General features: G+C 44.5%; 1 protein-coding gene and 1 long non-coding RNA gene across 2 annotated transcripts in view; one reads left to right on the forward strand and one right to left on the reverse strand.

Moving 5' to 3' along the window:
• LOC308466361 overlaps nt 1–16,113 on the forward strand; it is a 110,615-nt gene that overhangs the window by 14,282 nt on the left and 80,220 nt on the right. The window lies entirely within an intron of this gene.
• PIGG (phosphatidylinositol glycan anchor biosynthesis class G (EMM blood group)) overlaps nt 8,007–16,113 on the reverse strand; it is a 60,649-nt gene continuing 52,542 nt past the window's right edge. The window contains exon 13 of the mRNA XM_080986724.1: nt 8,007–15,673. Within this exon, the coding sequence (XP_080842850.1) occupies nt 15,448–15,673 (226 nt within the window). The 3' untranslated portion in view covers nt 8,007–15,447. The remainder of the gene's footprint in view (nt 15,674–16,113) is intronic.

A 16,113-nucleotide genomic window follows, 5' to 3' on the forward strand; every position in this document is an offset into this window, starting at 1 on the left:
TGTCACAGCAAAAGGGCAGAGGGCTTCGGTTAAACCTACTGATAAATGCTCTGTAGCATAGTGAGAAAAGAGACAAAGTGGGTTAATTGCTACACCGGTGCATTTCCAGTGGTCGCCATTCAAAGGGATGGACATTATCTTTCACGCTGTAAATGGCTTGGGACACTGGAGAACTGGCTCCCTCCCCATATGAGCCTGCCCAAACCTCGATGGTGATTCTTCAACATCTTCTGAAGTTAGGCTGGTAGTCATTGGAAAGAGGGCCATCTCAGTTGTGGCACCTTGCATGTGGAATGTTTACTCCAGGGGTGCTCACAGGTTACCAAATCTGATGTCTTTTGGGTGCTGGGTAAAGACATCGCAATTTGCCCAGTGCTTCCAGCATGTCATCAAAGCTGGTTTAAATTGATTTTTTATTTTATTTTTTTACCAGTCCCGCTGGTTCTAATAACTCTGCTGTGCTGTTATTGCTTTTGCTAATTTAATAAAGTCATGTTGTATTTGATAGCATTTTAATGATTTTCCGGAGGCCCCTGGTAAATGGAACATTTGTAACGTTTCCAATAAATAAAATGCTTCAGAGAGTCAGAAACAGCACCCCTACGAATAAAGGTGTGGTTAGTCTCCCAATGCACTCTCCATCCCTTCATGGTAGCAGAGGAACAAGCAAGACCTGAGAAACCAGCAGACAGACATACAGAGAGAACCAAAAGGTGAGTCATAACAAGGGTGTTTCACAGATCAGTGATGCGGGAACCAGAGGAGGCTGAGCCAACTTGGTGTAAACCAGGCTTCCTCAACCTCGGCCCTCCAGATGTTTTGAGACTGCAATTCCCATCATCCCTGACCACTGGTCCTGCTAACTAGGGATCATGGGAGTTGTAGGCCAAAAACATCTGGAGGGCTGAGGTTGAGGAAGCCTGGTGTAAATGATCTGAAGTAGGGCTGGAATGTAGGCAGGAGGATAGGCAAGGATGGAGGAGAGGGATATTGGAGGCTACCAACCATGATGACAATATGCAATGCCTCTACAGTTGGAAGCAGTGAAGCTTCTGAATGCCAGTTGCTGGAAACCACAGTTCTGCTTCTTGGTTTCCCATCTTAGCAGATTTTGATATCAGCTTCTTGAACATCATCCAGCCAACCATTGCACCCAAGCGCCAATCTCGGACCTGCAGAGCCTCAGCTCAGCGCTGGAGGAGTAGAACCATACGGAAGACTAAGAAGAGAAAGTCTGTCCTTTCTTCCGCCACTTGTCAGAGCAAGGCCTCCTACGTCATATTGCAGCTGATTCATAAAACCACAAGAAAAGCCTCCTGGAGAGCCAGTATGGTTTGGTGTGGTGGTTTGAGTGTTGGAATAGGACCTGGGAGACCAGGGTTCGAATCCCCACTCGGCCATGAAACTCACTAACTAGGTGACCTTGGGCCAATCACTCACTCCCAGCCTAACCCACCTCAGACATTCTAAATTAAATTTGAGAAGCAGGATATGGAGGGAGATAGATCAACAGCAGAACAAGCCTTTAAAAAAAATATTTATAGGACATTGATCTGAAGTCTGACTTTGGCTCAATTTTATAGCAGGCAAAGGCTAAACATTCCTCTATCTCCAACACGTCCCCCTGCAGGCAATGAGAAGGAATCGAGCACACCCTAGAATAAAACAAGCCCACAACACTCAACTTTGAGGCAGAAGAAATGAAATGTGGGTTAAAGCCCAGGTCCTTGCACTCCAAACACTTCAAAACAAGTGCATCTAATTTCTCTCCCCCTTTTACAGCGGGCAAAGGAGGCTAGGAACACAAAAGCGCACACACAAAGGCTTCCTGATTGCACAACGGCACAGAAGAAAATTAGCAATTAAAAGCAATTACGTTGCAGTATGAAGTTAGAGGTGGTTTCATTAAGAGCAATTTGGCAATTTCCATATCAGTTCATGGCATTCATTAAGATTGTAAAACATGCCTTTTCAGAGGAGCTCAAGAGACCCTAATGATTCAACCTCATTCTAACAATCACCATCAGCAAGGTGTGAATGAGCTGTTATTAGCAGAGCTAAAATTATCACGGGGGTCCTGAGGTCTGCAGGAGATTAGGAAGGCAGGGCAGGCATGTCTGCACCAGATAGCCCTGTGGTTCACTATTAGGGACGCACAATACGCGACTGTGTCTAGTAAAACAATCCCACACAAAAGTAAAGGGGCGGAGAAAAGCCCAATGTAAATATTGAGATGAAGAGTTCACTGTGCAAGGAATCCCTTCATTTATCTATTTAAAAGCGAGCTTTTATGTTCTGATGGCTGAAAGCACAGAGCCAGATCTTCCTTTGCCAACCTGTGTCCATATACCGTTGCTGCCAGGAAGCAAACTCAAGCTAAGAGCCAAGCACTGCTGCTAGTTAGGATGGGTTTCCACCACACAAGTTTTAGTACATGACAACTGCAGTGTCATCAGGTTTTGACTTCTTAGTTTATTTTACATAGTGTTCTTCATGATACCCAGCTCTACCTCTCTTTCAAATCAGAACCAATGAAGGCGGTGAAGGTCCTGTTTGAGTGTCTGGAGGCGGTTGGAGGATGGATGGCGGCTAACAGACTGAGGTTGAATCCTGACAAGACAGAAGTACTGTTTTTGGGGGACAGGGGGCGGACGGGGGTGGGGGACTCCCTGGTCCTGAATGGGGTAACTGTGCCCCTGAAGGACCAGGTGCGCAGCCTGGGAGTCATTTTGGACTCACAGCTGTCCATGGAGGCGCAGGTCAGTTCTGTATCCAGGGCAGCTGTCTACCAACTCCACCTGGTACTCAGGCTGAGACCCTACCTGCCCGCGGACTGTCTCGCCAGAGTGGTGCATGCTCTAGTTATCTCCCGCTTAGACTACTGCAATGCGCTCTACGTGGGGCTACCTTTGAAGGTGACTCGGAAACTAAAAACTAATCCAGAATGCGGCAGCTAGACTGGTGATTGGGGGTGGCCGCCGAGACCACATAACACCGGTCTTGAAAGACCTACATTGGCTCCCAGTACGTTTCCGAGCACAATTCAAAGTGCTGGTGTTGACCTTTAAAGCCCTAAACGGCCTCGGCCCAGTATACCTGAAGGAGCGTCTCCACCCCCATCGTTCTGCCCGGATGCTGAGGTCCAGCGCCGAGGGCCTTCTGGCGGTTCCCTCACTGCGAGAAGCAAAGCTACAGGGAACCAGGCAGAGGGCCTTCTCGGTAGTGGCGCCCGCCCTGTGGAACGCCCTCCCATCAGATGTGAAGGAATTAAGCAGCTATCTTCTCTTTAAAAGACATCTGAAGGCAGCCCTGTTTAGGGAGGTTTTTAATATTTAATGCTCTATTGTTTTTAACACTTGATTGGAAGCCGCCCGGAGTAGCTGGGGAAACTCAGCCAGATGGGCGGGGTATAAATAATAAATTATTATTATTATTATTATTATTATTATTATTATTATTATTATCATCATCATCATCATCATCATCATCTAAAGACCACAGGGTGGTTCGCAACATAAAAATGCAAAATGAAGACAAAATAAAGCAAAAACAGCCAATAACCGTATCCCACAGACACATTTAAAGGGTCACAGAATGTTAACCAGCCAAAGGCCCAGGGGAAGAGGAATTTTTTTGCCTGGCACCTAAACATATGTAACGAAGGGGCCAGGCAAGTCTTCCTGAGGAGAGCATTCCATAAATGGGGAGCCATCTCAAAAAAGGCCCGTTCCTGTGTTGCCACCTTCCAGACCTCTCGCTGGGGAAGCACACGAAGAAGGGCCTCAGATGATATCTCAGGGTCTGGATCACTTGATATGGCACTGGCATGTGTCAACGATGATGTCATGGATATAATGTTTCATATCACATGTCATCTCAATCGCCCCGCCAAACATTGTTCAAACATTCAGCTGCAACTTGCCAGGTAGCAAGGACTCAAATAATGTACTTGCCAGTATGAATCAGCTGTTAAGAATGACTGTATTCAAGCAACTTTTATCTATCAGCTAAGCTTATATCAACTTCAAGATAAGGTTGCCCTTGTATAGTAAAGGGTAAAGGGACCCCTGACCATTAGGTCCACTCGTGACCGACTCTGGGGTTGCGGCGCTCATCCCGCTTTATTGGCCGAGGGAGCCGGCGTACAGTTTCCAGGTCATGTGGCCAACATGACTAAGCCGCTTCTGGCGAACCAGAGCAGCGCACGGAAACGCCGTTTACCTTCCCACTGGAGCGGTACCTATTTATCTACTTGCACTTTGATGTGCTTTCGAACTGCTAGGTTGGCAGGAGCAGGGACCGAGCAACGGGAGCTCACCGCATCGCGGGGATTCGAACCGCCAACCTTCTGATCGGCAAGTCCTAGGCTCTGTGGTTTAACCCACAGCACCACCCGCATCCCTGTTGCCCTAGTATACATTCCACATAAATAAATGTACCCAAGTGCAAGGCTCCATCCAGTAGCGGCATCCATGACAAGGAGCTGTGAAACTGCAGGTGTAAAGTAATTGAGAGAGACATACGTTCAAGGCAAGGCTGGACCTATGGAATCATTTTCCTTTTACTGGTCTCTTGTGTCAGCAAGAGAAACATGATGGCACAGAAGTGTTTCCCACTCAAGACTCCAGCTGCCCAGCATTCCTTCCTTAAAGTACAGCTGAGAGCAGGCATAGGAAGTAATTCTTCTCGCCATCAGGGCTTTTTTCAGCTGGAACTCACCTGAACTTAGGTGGGTGCCGTTGCCATTCTAAGAGAACGAGAGAGGCGTCCGTGGCGAGTTCTAGCACCTCCTTGTAGAAAAATAGCACTGCCCACAAGGCATTAAAAAAGTTGTGGAATTAAGAGATGCAAGATGCAGTGAAGGACAAGCACTGAAAAGGGAGGCAGAATGAGGTCAGCTAGGCAGAAAATTTGGTAGCACAAGAAATGCCCCCCAAAATATACGGTAGGGAACAAAATCCTAGAATTGCATGAACACAGCGCAATTAGAACATATAGATGTAAAGAGTAATCTGTAAGGAAAGTAACAGGTACAAAAGACAGAAAAGATGCTGGACATCTAAATGCCGAATAAACATCCAGCACATTACCAGAAATACCAAAATCTTCAGCCCAGCATGAATGTAAAGTTGCTGGAAAGTCCATTAATGCAGAGATCGCTTCATATTCTGAACAAATCCCCACGGGAGGCTGGTCCATTGATTTATTTCGGACAATCTTATTCATAGGAAAGATAGCAGCAGAAAAACATCCATTTGTAAATCAATTGTGATGTACTGGACCTTAATAGTTTATATATTGCGAAACTGCAAAATTCTACTGGTAGAGAGGCTTTAGCATGGATCTAAGATAAAGTGATGGGTTGACTTTTGAATGAAACACACCTTCTTGCAACTAACACACAGCACAAGTTCAAGTGGGAAGGATCTATAGAGTTGTAACTTTCGTTAGTCCTACTCAGAGTTGAGCCACTGAAATTAATGGGCATGACTAACAGGTTCATTAATTCCAACAGGGCCTACTCTGAGGAGGTCTTAGATGAATGCAAGCCTATAATTCCCCGAGTCCAGCTACAACCAATTAGAATACAAATCACCAACATTCACAAAGGACAGAATGTATATTTTATACAGGCGTTTCCCCCACCACTTACGCACATTTGACTCATATGCGACTGCATATATGCTCAGCACCGGGAAATAAAATTAATAGATACAAACCAGGAAATAGCGGAAGATCTGGGGAGTCCATGTGGCCATGTGGCCTCTCTGGAGCTTGAAGATCTCAGTGTGGGTCGAGGAAGCCCCAAAGAGGCACAGCAGGGCTTTGTTTAGGGCCAGTGGTGTCCAAACTTTTGATGAAGTGAAGGGCTGTAAGGGCCGACCCAAGTTGTTGAGCTTTTTTAGGGTTGAAGTTGTTTAGTTTTAGGATTGAAGTTTGTTGAGGTATTTTGGGACACAGGGGACGGATTAAACCAACCAGCGGGGGGCCGGATTACGCCCCCAGAATGGACTTTGGACATGCCTGGTTTAGACTGCTCAGCCTCCCCATCTAGCAGCTGATGCAACAGCAATGTTTCCACATATTCTCCAGCCTCCACTCAGCCCCAGAGCTTCAACTCTAGTTGAAGAGAGAGTTGTGTGGAGAGAAAGCAGGAGAGAGAGCTGGAAAGCAGGGGGGGAGGCTCCCCCCCCCAATACACCCATGTACAGCCCACGTCTTCAGCGCCTGCATGGGCAGCATGTTGAAAGCACCTTCTCCAACTTTCCGATCACAGGAACGCAGGAACAGCAGCACAGCATTCCCGAGGAATAGGTCCTGGTGCAGTGGACTCACATTTGCTGATGTGAGCACCTCAAAACCAGCCGAGTAACAAAAGCAAAGTTGTGGAGGTTTTGTGGCATACCTAATTTATTTCTACTGATTAAACAAATAAAAGACCGTTACAAACATGCACGAGAGAAGCAGCTCTCTCATACTGCCATCTTGTCTCTAGACAGATCAAAGAAAACCCACCACACTACTAGGGACGGAAGTCTGGAAGAGTAGTTTCCGCCCCTTCCTTTCTCTCAGACAGAAAGTAAAACAAACATGATCTGGTGATCTTTGCAGTGGGAGGGAGGAAAATACTGACACACCCCACTTATATGATGATTTTCACTTATGCGCATAAACGTAACCTCTGCTTAATGGGGGGGGGGGAGTCTGTAATTGGGTGGCGCTGTGGGTTAAACCACAGAGACTAGGGCTTGCTGATCAGAAGGTTGGCGGTTGGAATCCCCGCGACGGGGTGAGCTCCCGTTGCTCGGTCCCTGCTCCTGCCAACCTAGCAGTTCGAAAGCATGTCGAAGTGCAAGTAGATAAATAGGTACCACTCCAGCGGGAAGGTAAACGGTGTTTCCGTGCACTGCTCTGGTTCGCCAGAAGCGGCTTAGTCATGCTGGCCACATGACCCGGAAGCTGTACACCGGCTCCCTCGGCCAATAAAGCGAGATGAGCGCTGCAACCCCAGAGTTGGCCACGACTGGACCTAATGGTCAGGGGTCCCTTTACCCTTTACCTGTATATTCAGTGGGTTGCTCTTAGAAGTCGTGAGACAGCAGTGCAGGTCTGCTATCAGCACCATTTTGAATAAATATGTCCGCTACACACAGCACGTTTGTCTTTTTCTCGTGCAACTAATCATTCTTACAACGGGTAAATCCATTTGGGAGTGATGCACCAGTCTCCCAGCAGGGTTTTAGGCAGAACATTAAGAGATGTCATCAGCACCGATGGTTCATGAGCAACTTTATACCCATGCTGGGCAGCGGGTGTTGATATTTCTAATCACGTCCTGCATGTATAATTTGGCTCACTTCAGCATTTTCCATCTGTCATTTGTACAGGCTAGTTGTAGGTCCACATCACCACTGTAGTCCAATTATGCTGTGTCAATATTTGTTACACAGTTTAGTATTAATTTTGTTGCCTTCCAGTTATTTGTTTTGGGGTAGATTTCCTGTGCTTCCTTTTAAAAAAAAAGAAAAGACAAATCCACTGAGTATAGGTCTATTAAAAGCTTCTAGCTATTCCATGATCTGCTTGTATCTTCTTCACTTTCACATTATTCCCTAAAATCTTTTTCTCGTGTTTTTTTTCCTGATGAACTGACTGTGGATTTCTGCTCCCTTGTCATCTGCATTTACTTCATCTGTAACTTAGAAGGCTGTTTGCCTGATGAGATCTAGTCCATTCATTCCCTTCCAGCCATTAAATAAGGATTTGAATATATATGTTATTGCATATTTGGTCTGTGGGAATACGGCCTTCCCTTCCCCCTGTGCTTCTGACATGGAACGAAGATGCATTTTTGCGAGGGGAAAAGGGAAACGGAGCTGCAAATATATACACAGTACTGGCGTAGAAACTTCAAGGAGGGAAGCGTACCAAGATGCATTCCAAAAACCAGCCGAGCTGTGCTCAAGATGACAACATGCTTAAAAACAGCACAATCAAGAGCCAAATTAGTCAAAAGAAAAACAAACAAACTTTATTCAGAACAGGAGAAATAACTCGTGTACAGAACACACACAAACAGGAAATTAAAACATGGACTAATCAGAAGTCAACAGAAGCTGAAAACAAGGGAACTCTGCCAACGCTGAAATTCTCATTGTAGTGACTCTTGCAAGTGCCTTCAATTTCTGCCCTGGACTTGGAATATTTCTTTCCTCTGCCTAGACAGTCCTCATTGCCCACTTCAATCCTGAAAGCTATCCTTTCAGGCCTAGCAGTATTCCTTGTCCTTTCGGCTTCCTGACTGGAAGACTCTCCCACACCTTCCCAATTCTGAGGTTGAAATTCCATGCGCGATGACCCAGGAGTGAGCTCTACTGAACACAGGGGAACTTCTGAGCAAACATTCATAGGCTTGGGGTGAAAGTCAACCCAAAGATTAACCCACGTTTCAATTTTACAAAGTTGGTGTCTTAAGGAACAAGAATGCTTTAAAACTATTAAATGCTAATTCAGTTTGTTATCAAAGAACTAGAAGTAACAGTCTTCTGGCATTTCAGCCTGGAAACATCTAAACACACACTCAACTCACTCCTTCAAAGCTTGCAGATTTAGACTTTTCTCCATTACCATTAAGCTGCTACCACCACAACCACCCAAAATCAGAATTCTAAATTTCTGGATATTCTCTTCACCACTCATTCTTTCTTTCAATACCAAAGTTAATTTTGATTCCATGGTGGACTTCAAGTAAGTAATAAACTTGCAGCAAGTCGCCAAGATGCACTGCATCAGCCCCACCTCTTTCTTTAAAAAGTATTTGTTTTTAACCTCATGGTTTCCGTGTCTATTTCCAGAATGCTTTGTAACAGGAAATATCATCATCATCAATCTTTATTACGGTCCAGAGACGCAACAAATCATTACAAAGCAATATACAATTCATACAGCCTACCTCCAGGTTAAACAAGCATTTTGTTCAGAATATAGGGATTATTTGTTCTTGCAACCACTAATAAAAACTTTGCTACTGCTAATGTTCTAACATTTGTCCAGTCTTCCAATAGGAACCTGACATAGTGAGCCTCTGATTTTCCTGGGAAAGGTACCAGCAAGGGTAGTATCAGTTCAGCCCTAGCTTGCTCATATTTTGCACAATGCAACAAAATATGTTTTATTGAATCGATGTCTTGAGCACACAAGCAAAGTCTGTCCTGGTAGGGAACTCCTCTCAACCTGCCATCCATAGCCTTCGATAGTTTGGTACTGTCAGGTTTTTAAGGTAAGATGTTAACTTAAAGACATACCCATATTGTACTCCTACTGCCAGCAGGAAATATATGATTTAGGGCTAGTTTGAACTGCTCCTCCCCCCCCCAAAAAAGAGGGGCGGGAGGGATTATCTACGCAGAGAACTAGATTGCCACAGAATATGGGTTCAGTTTAAGTACCATGTCTAGGAAAAGCGCTCTCTCTCTGTGTGTGTATATATATATATATTCCTTGGGGGAGAATGCATACAAATATGCCGTTTTATCTCAACGCACAGATGCAAACAGCTGCACCCCGATGTTCCTGAGTCCAGAAGAAGAAAAAAACATTTGCTACATGAGTCTGATTGTACAAACTGGCCAAATCAACGGGCCTCGTATCGTACCGCAGGGAGGCAAACTTTCCCATTAAAATGAATCTTTTCAAACCAGCAGGGAATTTGAGCTACAATGCATTACCTAATTAAGCAAATGGACACCGAATAAAGGTCAATTCTTAGAACAATCTTGAGCTGAAAGATTTACATGGGATCTTGGGTTATGACCTGAAGAACTGGCACAGCTACCCGCCTGAATGTCAAGTGGCCAGGGGTTGTGTGTGTGTGTGTGTGTGTGTGTGTCTCAGAGAAGCAGTTGTGGCTCCAAACTAGTAGAAATCCTTCAGCAGAGACAATTGTATACAGTAAGCATGCCTATCTGGCTTTGCAGCAAATTCAAAGTTGCCGTTTCCTGCTTCCCAAAAGAATCTCCTTGTTAGACCAAAATCCTGACAGATGTGTTACAAACCTCTTGGGGAGCAAGCTGCTTTTGAACAGTAGCAGGTCTCATGAGCACAGAAGCTAGTTAAAACATCAACACTTCTTTTCTGACATTCATCATAAAGCAAAGCCCATCCAACAGATATGTCAGCTGAGAAGAGAGATGAATTCTAATGGAAAAAACCTAACATGCTGCACATACTGTAGTTTATGCCATGGTTTGTTTTCCTTAACAATGGTTAATACTGGCCATAAACCATGGTTTCATGTGGGCATGCAAACCATAGGTAAAGAATAGGATCTACACCAAACCAACAATGATTAAGGCAGTTTCTCTGCCCCTCCAGCTTCTCTGCTTACAACGTGGCAAGCGGCTGTCACACCCTATGGGGACAGACCTCAGCTTGACAAGCCAAACTACCATTTTACTGTATTTTTAGGGTCTCGCTCAGAATTAAGACAACAAACCACATTTAGCACAAAGGATGGTTGAACAATACATCCACGCGTGACCTATCTGGAGAACAAAAGAAATATAACTTTCTTTGGGAGTTGTCATGGAAAGGTCACTTAGCGCTGTGCTGCCCACTACAGCCGAACAGACAGCACACAATATGCAGCAGAAATCTAGACTTGCATGAGAAGTACAGTTCATGCCTTTAAGATCTAAAGTTGGATACGCAAAGAAGCATGTATGTACAACAAAATACTTTTGCAGTGCTGTGTTAAAGCATAAAAGCCCCAGCCAATTATTTTGTTCCCCCTTTATTTCTTGTAATTTCATCTGTACATCAAATTATTTAGGAAAGAGACAAGCCTGTCTATGTTGCTGTGTAAAGCATCAAGTGCACAGATACTGCTAAAGCAAAAAATCATTAAAATTAGTATATGTTGGTACTTAAGTGAAATTGGCTGGGATACGCAACTGCAGCCAATTCCAGCTCCCTGCCATGTCTACTGGACTGAGATGTGCTTTTGTGAACACGTTTGTTGAATTTGCACCTTTATATTTTCTACATACTTAGAAAACATCTTAATGCATACAAATTGAAATCTACTGTGGAATGAGGCCTTAAGCAAAATAATAAGATGCCTTCACTAATTGCTTCTTAATCCATTTTTGGAGTCCTAATCTTTCCTGGCAAATGGACATAGGAGCCACTATGAAATCAAAGGTTCCTTTTTGGTTTTCTCCATACCCATGCAAAGACACGACACAAGATCATTTACTTGACGGGCTCAAAACTTTCAGAAACAATGACTGGTAATTACTAGGCAAGAGTCCTCTATGGAGATGAAAAGGGAATGTACTAATCTGGGTATGTTTACCCTGGAGAAGAGGAGACTGAGAAGAGAGGCGATAGCCATTTACAAATATTTTAAGGGCTGTCACATGGAAGAGGGAACAAGCTTTTCTTCTGCTCTGGAAGGTAGGACTCGAACCAATGGCTTCAAGTTACAAGAAAGGAGATTCCGACTAAATATATGGAAAAACTTTCTGACAGTAAGAGCTGTTCAACAGTGGAACAGTCTTCCTCAGGAAGTTGTGGAGTCTCCTTCCTTGGAGGGTTTCAAGCAGAAGTTAGATGGCCATCTGTCATCTTTAGCTGAGATTCCTGTATTACATGGGGTTGACTAGCCTTTCCAACTGCATGGTTCTATGATTCTAATAATGTCTTGTGCCACTCTGATAATGCTTGACCTAAGAAGTCAGATATTTTTTGCTCTAGGTCATTCTGTTAGATAGAAAAGCAGTTCAATTGTTTGGTTCAACCATCACATTCCTGGATTGGGGAATGCACCATGTCTCTGTGTGGTTCCTCCCTTCCTCACATGCCCATCTTAGTACAAGAGTTACTGGCTTGCTATAACACCTTACTGGGAAACTGGTGTGATTAAAAAGGTAAAGGGACCCCTGACCATTAGGTCCAGTCGTGGCTGACTCTGGGGTTGCGGCACTCCTCTCGCTTTATTGGCCGAGGGAGCCGGCGTTTGTCCACAGACAGTTTCCAGGTCATGTGGCCAGCATGACTAAGCCGCTTCTGGTGAACCAGAGCAGCACACGGAAACGCCGTTTACCTTCCCGCTGGAGTGGTACCTATTTATCTACTTGCACATTGATGTGCTTTCGAGCTGCTAGGTTGGCAGGAGCAGGGACCGAGCAACGGGAACTCACCCCGTCGCGGGGATTCGAACCACCAACCTTCTGTCCTAGGCTCTGTGGTTTAACCCACAGCGCCACCCGCGTCCCTTGGTGTGATTACCCACCCCCTTACAAATCATGAGGTAATCCTGGCTTGCAGTATCAGTTTGCAGGTTTCCACCTGGGATGTCGAATGGGAAGTGCAATATCTGAATTGAGTCAGTGCGTGAGATAGGCAGTCATGGCCTCCATTTTATGAGAGGCTGTGAGGGAAGGTTTTAAAACATGTATACACCGCATTCAAGTTGCATTTTAAACCAGGGTCATAGCCAAACTGGAGGTGATGGGGGAAGATCTGTGATCAGAGTTCTAGAATTGGATCAGGCTCCGATACGGGAGAAGGCAAAGTCAATCCCTCCAAGTCATTTTCCTCATCAAAAGCACATGTGTAAGTTGTCATTTGCCCTGTGAAGAAAAAGATATAGCTACCTATACCAAGGCCACCCCAGCCAAGCAAAGGGAAACACGCTGGGAATTAAAGCCTCTTCCCCGGGCCCAGTCTAGTTGAGCGTGCAAAGTTGCAGAATTGGAATAAAGCTGAAAAACACCAGGAGATCCAGATTCAGATCTCCTGCATCTCATCTAGTTTGGCCCCGAGAGACTCTTTGTTATTGAAACTAAAACAAGATTCTTATCTAACCTATTAAAAATCACTGCCTGAAAAACTGCCACCCTATCTTAAATATTAGCATATATACAGGCCAGAGTGGTTGCTCAGATAAACTCCAACTGTATTTACATGTGGCATGATTCGAATGTTTCTTATAAGCTATTTTTTCTTATTGGAAAAAGATTCAATTGTTCATTTACCCTGGAGCAGTAATTTGCCAAATTGTACACTGGGGCACATTAGCTTGTTGCACTAGAAATATAAGTATTAAAATTTTAAAGAAACCAGTCAAAGACTCCTGTAAGCCCAATGTACTTACCTATTATGTCACGGCATGCAGGTAAGCTCCAGGTGTGAGCACCCACCCCCTGCTTCCAGCAGAGGGACCTCTGACAACTGCCTCCCTCCCTGTACAGAGCAAAACTGCCTGTCCTCAGAGGAGTCTGCTCATTGCACCTCCAGTTTCTCCTCCTTTCAATTGGGGCTGAACCGGAACAGTGACTCACACTGAGATTCAGGGAGAGAGGGCCTGCTCCTCCAAGCAATTCCACTTGGAAAACACCGCCTAGAAATATAGTGAGAAAATTTCTTTTTTTAAAAGTAGGAAAAAATATTAGCATTGCTGTTTGCCAGAGCAGCTGCATTATTTGCTCTGCTCCTGCTTGCTATTCCAAGAGTTTGCAATAACATGTAAATAATCAAATGCTTTCAGTACCGTGCAGCTAAAAACAATAAGAGATCAACAGCTGCAAATGCAGAGATGCTGCTTAAATCCCATTGTTAGTGCTTCTGCGGTCCTTGCTTGCATCTCTGTAGGAAGGAATGAAAACACCTTGTAAATCACCACTGCTCACAGCACAAAGCATTCTGTCCTTCCACGGCACGGGAGAAGGAAAGTATACCTCGTTTAGACGTTTAGATCTGACACCATTTCACCAAACGCGAGAAGCTTGAATAATATGGGGCTTGCTTGGGTAATACTTCAGTGCGTAACTTGAGAATGTGAACGAGCTTTGGCCTGACACACTATAAACAGAGAATATGAAGTTTGGGCCAGGCTCTATTGTGCCTATGGGCTTTTCCTGCCTCCATGATCTGAGAATGAGTCGCAGGGTAAGTACAGGCAGATAAATGCATCATACCCCCCATCTAACATCATGTGATTAAGCACCCACAACCAACTCCCACTCACCCCACAAGGGCTGGATTCTCAGAAAGGTAGCCTCTGAACACATGCTAAGACCAAAAAATAAGGTCTCACACAGGAGAGTTAAAGTTAGCATAAATAAATATAACTCTTCTTTTTTTAAAACATAGATTTTGCATTTCTTAAGCAAAGCTTTCTGTCAGCTGCAAGTATACTGACATTCGCCGATAGCTTATTTATATAATTACATATATAACTTGTAACATTTCCATGCTACAATTCAGCTATCAAAAATAATGGAATTAGTTGCTTTTCCCTATAAAACACACATTCCAGTAACGCTTATAAAGAATTTCACACACATATTTACAGATATGCCAGCACTTTTAAGCCTGCCAGAGTGCTTTCATAGTCTTTGACTGCTGTTTGCAGAAAACGACAGGAAACTGAGAGAGCTACATTCATATAACTGTGATGCGTGTTGTATAAATGTATGTGTGTATGTCTAATCTCCAGTTCACAGCATCCTGTCACATTGTGAGCCATCATGTTCAGAGTATTTCAAAGGAACAACAAAAATACAAGTAATTGGTTTGGAGAGAATCTTCTTCACTGTTTTAACCTTTTGAGTGAGGTCCATCAGCCAGCACTCCATGGAATTTGATAAGGAGATAAAAACTTTACTTATTCAAGTTACGATTAACAAATGAGAAATGCAGTGCAGGAGTGAAATAAAATTTCAACATACAGTCCGAGTGATAGCGAGAACCCTACCCCCAGCAATCGGTTAAAGCCTGGTAGATTTTCATCTAAACTCCAATATGAAGGAATGAAGACCAGTAAGAACTTCTCAAGAGATGATCCTGTTCAGATGTTCAAACCCAGATAGTGAATACACAGCACGGACAACTGTGGTGCAATTAAGAAATCGGGGGCAGCCTGTGACCTCTTCCAGCATCAATTGCCACTGATTATTATAACCACCATTTAATAGTCAGCAATGGGTATTAATCCTAGTTAAGTCAAGCCAAATGCCCACTTGACCAGGGCCTGTTAACCAGCTTCAAACTCCGGTTTAGTAAGATGGAGAACAGAGCCTGGCTAGTTTCCATTGCAATCAACAACTATGCCAATGGGATGCTTAACTGTAGTTAAGGCATGCAATGAAAACTGGCATGGAAGGGACACGATCCAACAAACCATTTATAGTCCAACCGAAATTTAGATACAGTTCCCGACCACATGGCCTGTTACGCTTGGAACACCACTTCAAGACAGACTCTGCAATGCAACCTCTGTGTGTGTGTGTGTAGATATGTATGCATGTATAAACGTGTTTGCCAAAAATAGATTACCCAGTTAACTTTTAAATATCAATCTAAAGGCAAGAATCCACATTCCATAGTAGAAATTCAGTCCGTCGCTCGAAATTATGCAAGACTCTGCCTTAACGGTTGCTTTCAGTCTTGGACTTTACGCAAGTGGTTGTGATCCATGGCTGTGAAGAAGGTGCACACGGCTGCCGTGATGAAGACGTGCACCCCCTCGTAGAGAAGCTTTGGCGAGAAAACGCTCCAGATGAAGAGGTGGTACCGCAGGCCCGTGACCAAGACGATGTACACGGCAACCGGGATGGAACGCAGCAGCGCGTAACAGAAGCAGCCGTGCCCCATGGCTGAAGGATTCCTTTAAATAAAAAAAAAGCAAAACATGATCTCAGCCCGTGTCAATGCCCTAGCCAATAATTTCCTTGGGCTGGCATAGGAAAGCCTCTGTAATAAATGAAAGATGGAAGTGGATTTAGGAAACGCAGCCCGATCTGCAGAGAGCCAAAAACAACTCAGGTGGAGTTATGCCAAGTGGAGGCATGAGTCTCAATGGATATATTCATTGAGAGCCAGTGTGGTGTAGTGGTTAAGAGTCTCGTAATCTGGTGAACCGGGTTCGCGTCCCCGCTCCTCCACATGCAGCTGCTGAGTGACCTTGGGGCAGTCACACTTCTTTGAAGTCTCTCAGCCCCACTCACCTCACAGAGTGTTTGTTGTGGGGGAGGAAGGGAAAGGAGAATGTTAGCCGCTTTGAGACTCCTTAAAGGGAGTGAAAGGCGGGATATCAAATCCAAACTC

The sequence above is a fragment of the Podarcis pityusensis genome (genome assembly GCF_964106645.2).
Source record: "Podarcis pityusensis genome assembly, chromosome: 17".
Classification (NCBI taxonomy): Eukaryota; Metazoa; Chordata; class Lepidosauria; order Squamata; family Lacertidae; genus Podarcis; species Podarcis pityusensis.